Below are 8,058 nucleotides of genomic sequence, written 5' to 3' on the forward strand. Positions count from 1 at the left end.
ATAAGTAGTTTGCTGAAGCCACGAAATTAGCCACAAAAGATTCTGGCAAATAAATCCAAGAGGTTCCACAATGTCAACTACATTAGCTTTTATTCACAAGGAACAATTTCTGCTACCTGCACCTTTCCCGAACTAAGTTTAAATCTATCAGCTTTCTTCCTACAATGCTCCGCTCCAATCACTTACGGCATGCAGGAGGCAGCAGGCTGAAGCCAAAGATACTTGCAAAAAGTTTCTAAAGATATCCCAACAAAAAAAATCCAGGGAGGCAGCTGCAGCCAGTGGCCTTCCAAGTGCCATTAAGGTACAATCCCAGAATCCTCTACTGCTGGCAGTTGGCTGCTGGGAATTGTAGTTCAGCCACTTCTGGAGGGCAAGGGATTCTGCAGCCTTGAATTTTGGCCAGGCTTGCTCAATTTCTGAGCTACCACATGTCAGCACCAGCTTTTCACTTTTACTTAACAGAAAGACAATGACCTGAAGGAATAAAGCAGGGGTCCCCAACTCCCAGGCTGTGGTCCATTACCGGGCCTTGAGCTGTTCAGAACGGAGCCACAGAAGTGGTGGGTAGTGCACATGGAGGATGTGGGTGCTCCATCTGCGTGAGAGGCAGGCGCATGTGCCCGCCGCTCGCGCAAATGGAGCCACATGCACGTGTGCGCTTCCCCACCGGACCGCTGAACCTCTCCCCCCTCTCACCCACTGGGCCGCCAAGGCGGAAAGTTTGGGGAACTCTGGCATAAAGGGATCGCCTTCGCAGGTAACAGTCTTCCATCTATTTACCTCTTCTCGCAAGGTGAGAGAGCAGGATCCCAACGGGGTTTTGCTATACGAAAGCAGACGGAAAGAGTTATCTTGAAACTACTCTCCAACAGGACAACTAGAGTTGGCAAAAACAGTCATAATTCACCGCCCCGAGTCTTTCGGGAGAGGGGCGGTATAAAAAATCCAAATAATAATAAGCTTCGTAACACAAGGAGATGTTTTTTTTTGCAGAACGAGCACTGAAGACATGGGAAAGTACAGAGTAGCTACAGTGCAATAAAAAAAATCGAGTTGTAGCACTTTTGAGATTATTATTTTTTTAAAAAACGCCTCATATGAACAGTTTTTTTTGTCGAGAATGGAATTTCGGTTGCCCACAGCAGCTACCCCTCAACCAGCCTCCTGAGGATGGAGCCCAGCCCTCCTTTGGCAACCTGCAAAGGGGTTTTTTCTTCTTTGTTCTCAATGTAGATACTTGCACCGTGGGCCACCAGCAGTTTCGCTTCCTCCACCCTCTCTTCATCGCAGGCTAAGTGGCTGTCGAGGAAACCAAGAATTACTCTCTTTCACACACTCAAGTTTCAGCATATTTATTCTCCAGGGTTTTTATAATCATGCCGGAGCAAGAGTTCTTTAGAAGCTAAAGGCGTGCCAATTTATTTATTAAATTTATGCACTGCCTATCAAGTCACTCTGGATGGCATATAAAAAAAAAATATGCCTGAATATATCTGCTGGATTGTTCGGCCAAAACAGCTACTTTGGATTCTGTATGAATTATTATTATTATTTTTTGTATTTTATTTATTGGTCATATTAGAAACTGCTCATATTCCTCAGAGGGACTCTGTGATATTGCATTCAAAGCTGAAGAATAATATCCCAAGTAGGGAGAAGCTTATTTTTTAAAAGAAATTTTGCTACGTGAAGTGAGGACTTCGTTCTTTATTGGTAAACTACCAGAAAAGGGTAAATATTAAATAAAGCTACTCGATTTGATCGTCTTAGGAGAATCAGAACACTTTGAACAGACAGTGTGCTGATATGATGTAAAAAAAAGTCCCAAAGGTCTTTTTCCCCCAGTCAGAGTTGAAGAACCGTCTTGGATGAGAAATGAAATATTTTAAAAAAAAAACAAAACCAAGAAAGTCCAGTTGCCTTGTGAAAAAGCACCTTTTGGCCTGGATGACTGAGAAATGCATTTCCTCCCCCAAAGTTACAGTTTGATTCTCCAATGCCCTAAATATTTAGACTTTGTTGCCTCAAAGGCAGACCTGAATTACAGCCACACCTGCCGTTTTAGCATCACATTTAAGGGTTAAAAGTATCAGTTCAGGCATCAGGTTAATCTAACATTAAGGACGCTTAGTGGCATTCTAACAGGTCAGATGCTGGAAGCAATTTAAGTAGCTTTAGCAGACAGCATGCCTGTGATACAACTGGAAGTGCAAATTATGGATTTGGTTGTAATCTACAGCCAGTTCCGTCTGGGTAAATTTAGTTACGTACACTGTCAGGTAAGGACTACGTATCAGAATAGATCTGAAAGTTAGGTAGAAAGAAGTTCTTAATAAGCAAGGCTAAAAGTCTGTTAATTAAGCCAGGTTGTCTCATGCGGTGTAAGCAGATTGCTGGCCCAAGTACTTAAGACTGGGCCATCAAAAGTCTGTGTGGATCTGTCTCCCACAATACAGGTAGTCCACGACTTACGACCACAAAAAAATTCCCTTGCTAAGCAAGACAGTTGTTAAAAGTGAATCTTGCTCCATTGTACGACCTTTCTTGCTACAACAATTAAGTGCATCGCTGCAGCTGCTAAGTTAGTCACATGGTTGTTAAGTGACTTTGCTGACCACTACGGATTCCCCAAAACAGGCTGGGAACTATTTGTTTAGCTAAAATAAATCATGAATAGAGAAATACAGCTTGGAGTACTGGGTGAATGGAGTAAATATCTATTTTGTATAGATGTCTGAACAAACCCAGACCAAATTAATCACGATTTCTGGAAAGGACCCATGGATCTGGGTTAGTTCTGCATGTTTACAGTACAGGTGGTCCTCAACTTACGACAATTGACCCCAAACTTTTTGTTAAGCAAGACCGTTGTTAAGTGAGTTTTGCCCCATTTTACAACTTTTCTTGCTATAGTTGATAAGTGAATCACTACATTTGTTAATAACACGGTTGTTAAGTGAATCTGGCTTCTCTATTGACTTTGCTTGTCAGAAGGTTGGAAAAGTTATTCCCATGTCCGAATTATGATCCTGTGATCGTGGGAAATGTCACAACGGTCATAAGTGTGAAAAAGGGTCATCAGTCACTTAAGTGGCTTACTTAAGTTTAATTAATTCTAAGAAAATCTTGAGCGGTAAAAATGTTTTTTTTTTAACATTGTGGGGAAAACAACTTTAAACGAGAACTTTAAAAACAGGATTTCTGACAAGGTGGTTTAAGATGATTAATTAAAAAAGAAACTTCATACTGACTTGGTTGTTACTTGTAGAAATACTAGAAAAATGTCTACGTTCAATTGTTATCTACTGAAATTATTAAGAAATGTCCTAATTTAAGGTTGATAAAAGAGAGCATTATTGCAAGAAGAGAAAATCAAGCAAAGCTACTATGTGGAGCATGGAACTATAAAAACTAATTGTTGTTTGTAAATATAAACCCAGACAACACGCCGTTTACCAAATATTAATGGTGATTATGTTAAAAATAATAATAATAATTATATATATATGTATATAAAAGTCACTTTTTGCAGTGCCCTTGTAACTTAGAACAGTTCGGTTAGTGACTGTACAAAGTCAAGGAGTATCCGTAAGCGACTGTTTTATGGTTGGATTAAACTGCACTGAGTTAACGCCCAAGCCTTATAATAAATAAACCCTCCCATCCTTACAGAGGCGTATTTCCTTCGGAGTCCTGTAAGTTGACCGAAGCTTTGTGTTTCAGAAGCATCTCTGTCATTTTGAGGTTCCCTTTGGAGGCCGCTCTGTGTAATGGTGTGGAGGCCAAGTGATCCTTTGCATCTGGATTAGCCTTGTTCTCCAGCAGCATCAGCGCAATCTATTGCCGAGAGAAGAAAAGGGATGACCAAACCATTCGCTTCTGAGAAGTGGGGAAAAACAACAAAGGCCACAAAGCAAAATCTAATGGATAAAAAAGAAAAGGTATCAAGAACACAAGTGAGCAGTCAGACCTGAACTCACTGGTAGACTCACGGTGTGATGAACAAGGACATGCATTCAATTTTGCAGCTACTGTACTAAGATTGCTGGACGAGCAGGCACAAAAACAGGCAGGGAAGTGCTGGAAGCCTGGGAAATGGGCCCCTCGTCAGTCAATAGGAGGGCTGGTTTACCCCCAGCTTATCAAGTACTTAGGTGGTGGTGAACCTATGGCATGCGTGCCAGAGGCGGCACTCTCTGTGGGCATGTGCACCGCCGCCACTAGCAGCTCGTTCAAGTCCCTTAGGGTGCCACTGCCACTGCCCAGAGCAGCAACTCCACCCAGCACAAAGCAGGCAAAATGGCTGGCTAGCAAGCTCGAGTAGAGGTGTTAGCATCGAGATGGCCACGCTTACTCGGCCACATGCACCCAGTCTGCTGTGACCACCCTGGCCACGCCCACCCAGTGGGTCACACCCCTGCCCTCCCAGAGGGCACCACAATGCTGATGCGGTCCTGGCACTTTGCAATAAATAAGTGTGTTTTGGGTTGCGGTTTGGGCACTCGGTCTCTAAAAGGTTCTCCATCACTGACTTAGGAGGTGAGGGCTGGGTAGCACAAGGAAACAACAGCCAACAACTTAATAGCCCAATCAATGTCGAAAAAGCCACACTGCACAGGTCCCATATAAATACCACACCTAGAACAGCCCAAGGGAAAAGTTCCCTGAAGATGGGGCCCCAGCATGAGTCCAAAAAGCTCGGAAGACAAAAAAGACTCTGGTCCCGCTGACCGACCCAGATTGGATCCTACAACAGGATATGACTTCATTTGTGAAAAGACTATAAAGACTCGCATTGAGGATGTTGCCTAGTTTGGTAACGAAAACGTCTGCAAGAAAACAACCAAGCTCAGAGGCAGCACCCAGGAGCCCTCAAAATCTAACCTCCTGCTTATTCTTCGACGCGGCGTAATGCAGTGGGGTACAGCCGTTCTGATTGACGGCGTTCACCTGAGCTCCTTTCTGAAGCAGAGCTTTCACGATTTCATCCCGTCCAGCCGATGCGGCGATATGCAAGGGGCTCCAGCCAGCCTGGAGAAAGACAAAAATAAAATAAAATAAAAAAGACAATAGATCAGATGTCCCTAACCTTTTGGGCACCAGGGACCGGTTTCGTGGCAAGAGGTTTTTCCGGGGACTAGAGTGTGTGTTGTTTTGGGTGCTGCCTGCATCCCATGGATGGGGCTTTGCTTGTTCATGCGGCCCGGTTGCTGGCATGCCGCGGCCCGGTGCTGGTTTGCGGCCTGGCGGTTGGGGACCCCCTGCTATAAAGGTAAAGGTTCCCCCGCACATGCGTGCTAGTCGTTTCCGACTCTAGGGGCCGGTGCTCATCTCTGTTTCAAAGCCCAAGAGCCAGCGCTTGTCCGAGGACGTCTCCGTGGTCATGTGGCCGGCATGACTAGACGCCAAAGGCACATGGAACGCTGTTACCTTCCCACCGTAGTGGTGCATTTTTATGTGCTTTCGAACTGCTAGGTTGGCAGAAGCTGGGACGAGTAACAGGCGCTCACTCTGTTACGCAGCACTCGGGATTCGACCCGCCAAACTGCCGACCTTCTGATCGATAAGCTCAGCGTTCCAACCCACTAAGATTTCCAATTTCATCTCTGCAGGGACGGTGCTATAGGAGCAGGTACTCGCTGGTGCCTTTTGCTCCCCTGCCTTCCCGGAATGTAAGAACACAAAGCCAAGTAGTCCATGGATATTTGAGTTATTTAGGGGCTGAGAGGGCATGACGGCTCAGCACTGTGTGAATTTAGGGGTTTTGAAATAAGAGATGACAAGACATGGCAGGTTGAAGAACTGGAGGGGAAGCCCACACTTCAAACTAATTGGGGAATGTGATTTATGACCGTGAATTAAAGGAGGGAATTGTGCTTCGATACTATGTGCTCAGGGGAGGGGAATTCAGATTTTGGCTTCGACCGTGTACGTGCCGATGCCATGCTACTCAAATAAAGATTCTTTAAAGTAAACAAGATGGTGGGTTTGTTGTCACTGTGAGTTGTGGGGGAGGGGGGCTCCCGTTCCTTCCTCCAGCTCCTGCCCACCTAGCAGTTCAAAAGCAAGCAAATGCGAGTAGATAAAGCAGGTACCACTTCAGTGGGAAGATAACAGCGTTCTGACCATGGAAGCATCTTCGGACAATGCTGGCTGCCTTGGTTAAGAAACAGGTGAGCAGCGCCTCCTAAATATGACCGGATAGCGGAAACTTTACCTTTAGGGGCAGATATGGGTGAAGAATGACCAGGTATTTCCCCCAGACCTTCCATGGTAGGAAGAAGAGCTGAGGTTGCCTTCCCCTGATCTAAGTTCTATTTTACATTAGGAAGAGTTTTCAGTTTGGTGTCGTTGCCACATAAAAGCTACAGGGCGTACTCCAGGCAAGCAGAAAGGACTTAAAAAGTTTCCTTCCAAAAGGAGATTGCTACCCTGATAGGAATCTGGCATCTTCAGATTAAAAAAAAATACAGGCAGTCCTCGACTTACAACAGTTCATCTAGTGACTGCTCAGTTACAATGGCACTGACTTATGCCCTTTTTTAACACTTACGACCATTGCAACATCTGCATGCAATCATTGGACACTTAGCAACTGACTCATATTTGTGACGGCTGCAGTGTCCTGAGCTCATGTCACCCCCTTTTGTGACCTTCTGACAAAGTCAGATTCACTTAACAACCGTGTTACCAGCTTAACAACTGCAGATTCACTTAACAACTGTGGCAAGAAAAATCGTACAATGGGGCAGTATTCACTTAACAAATGTCTCGCTTAGCAACACAAAACTTTGGCTCCATTTGTGGTTGTAAGTTGAGGACTTACAACCCACCAACCACAGCAGTGCACTCTTGCTAACTACCAATGATGGTTACAGCAACTAAGAGTTCCAGCAGGAAACGAGACGGCAGAAAAGTACACAGCCCATCAATAGTTTGTAAATAGAAAATATAAACGAAGGTGATACTTACATCATCCTTGTCATTAACAGGCATTCCCAGGCTTAGCAAAAAGTCAACGACATCTGAATGACCAGCTGAACATGCCCAATGTAGAGCTGTCCTATTGTCCTGAATGGAGAAGACAAGATTACGGACACAGAGGAAAAATGGAGGCAAGTGCTTTTTGTTTACAGATATGAAGTCAACTGATACATGATCCCATAAAGAGACCACTTCATCCTTCAAAGCAGCTTTCCCTAAATTTAAACCCCTCCAAATAAGTGAACTTCAGTTCCCAGAATTCCCCATAGTCCTTATTGAGACATCTGGTAGCTGAACCTCATATCTGGAAGTCACCCTATAGGTCTCTCCCTTTCACTTTATAATAAAGTTGCTGCTGTTTAAGAAGTATCTCAAGCAAGCCAATATGTACAAATATTGTTGTATTTTGCACATAAAATCCTCAAGGAAAGCATTTAAGTTCAGAATGCTGATTTTAAATTCTAATGAAAATTGGGTGTGGGGGGAAAATGGTTAAGAAAGACGTTTATGAAGATTAGTCTATGCAACAGAAAAAATATTGGCTACAGACTTGAAAAACCTGTTAGTTTTGAACATTTTTATCCAAAATTGGATATGGAATATACCACTACCGATTGCATCAAAGTATTTGTAGTACAATAAAGGTTTTGGCCTTGATTCCTTAACATTAGGGTCTCCACTGTATTGTTTCTACACGTTGACAAAAACACGGTTTGTTGAACAAGCCACAATGCACTGTTAAGTCACGATGCCTGATGCCGGCTTAGTGCACTGGGCCAACTCTGTGGTTGGGAAGCCCTCTTTAAGCCGTGCGAAACAAGCCTAGACAGGTCTGCGCGACAAGCCAGGATCCAATAAACCACGGTTTGTGTCAAAGCTCCTAAGCCCGGCCACGTTCTCTTCCCGGCTGCCGGGCCAACCTGATCGGCCCGCGTCGCCAGGCTCCGGTTGGCGGCCAGCCGCTCCTTGAGCTCCTCCAGCCGCCCCGCGTAAGCCAAGTTGCAGAGCTCCACGTTGGAGACGGACCCACCGCCCTCTTGTCCCTCCATGCCGGAGCCTGAAGATCCTCGT

At 44.7% G+C, this 8,058-nt stretch overlaps 1 protein-coding gene across 1 annotated transcript; it reads right to left on the reverse strand.

Moving 5' to 3' along the window:
- Window positions 1–1,056: 1,056 nt before the first annotated feature.
- On the reverse strand, window positions 1,057–8,051 carry PSMD10 (proteasome 26S subunit, non-ATPase 10). The gene is made up of 5 exons (XM_083371956.1): window positions 7,908–8,051; window positions 6,976–7,074; window positions 4,888–5,034; window positions 3,674–3,840; window positions 1,057–1,302 (listed from the first exon to the last, which is right to left on the reverse strand). The coding sequence occupies exons 1-5, from the start codon at window positions 8,034–8,036 to the stop codon at window positions 1,149–1,151; spliced, it is 696 nt and encodes a 231-aa protein (XP_083228082.1). The 5' UTR covers window positions 8,037–8,051; the 3' UTR covers window positions 1,057–1,148.
- Window positions 8,052–8,058: the final 7 nt, after the last annotated feature.

This window comes from Vipera ursinii (genome assembly GCF_947247035.1).
Source record: "Vipera ursinii genome assembly, chromosome: 12".
Lineage (NCBI taxonomy): Eukaryota > Metazoa > Chordata > Lepidosauria > Squamata > Viperidae > Vipera > Vipera ursinii.

What these genes read in the sequence shown, in the direction of transcription:
- PSMD10 (XM_083371956.1), bottom strand. Translation starts at nt 8,036, where the DNA reads ATGGAGGGACAAGAGGGCGGTGGGTCCGTCTCCAACGTGGAGCTCTGC. An exon ending in CTGTTAATGACAAGGATGAT is followed by an intron (nt 5,035 to 6,975) that starts GTAAGTATCACC and finishes GTCTTTCTCCAG; the next exon opens with GCTGGCTGGAGCCCCTTGCA. An exon ending in TCCGAAGGAAATACGCCTCT is followed by an intron (nt 1,303 to 3,673) that starts GTAAGGATGGGA and finishes TTTCCTCGACAG; the next exon opens with CCACTTAGCCTGCGATGAAG.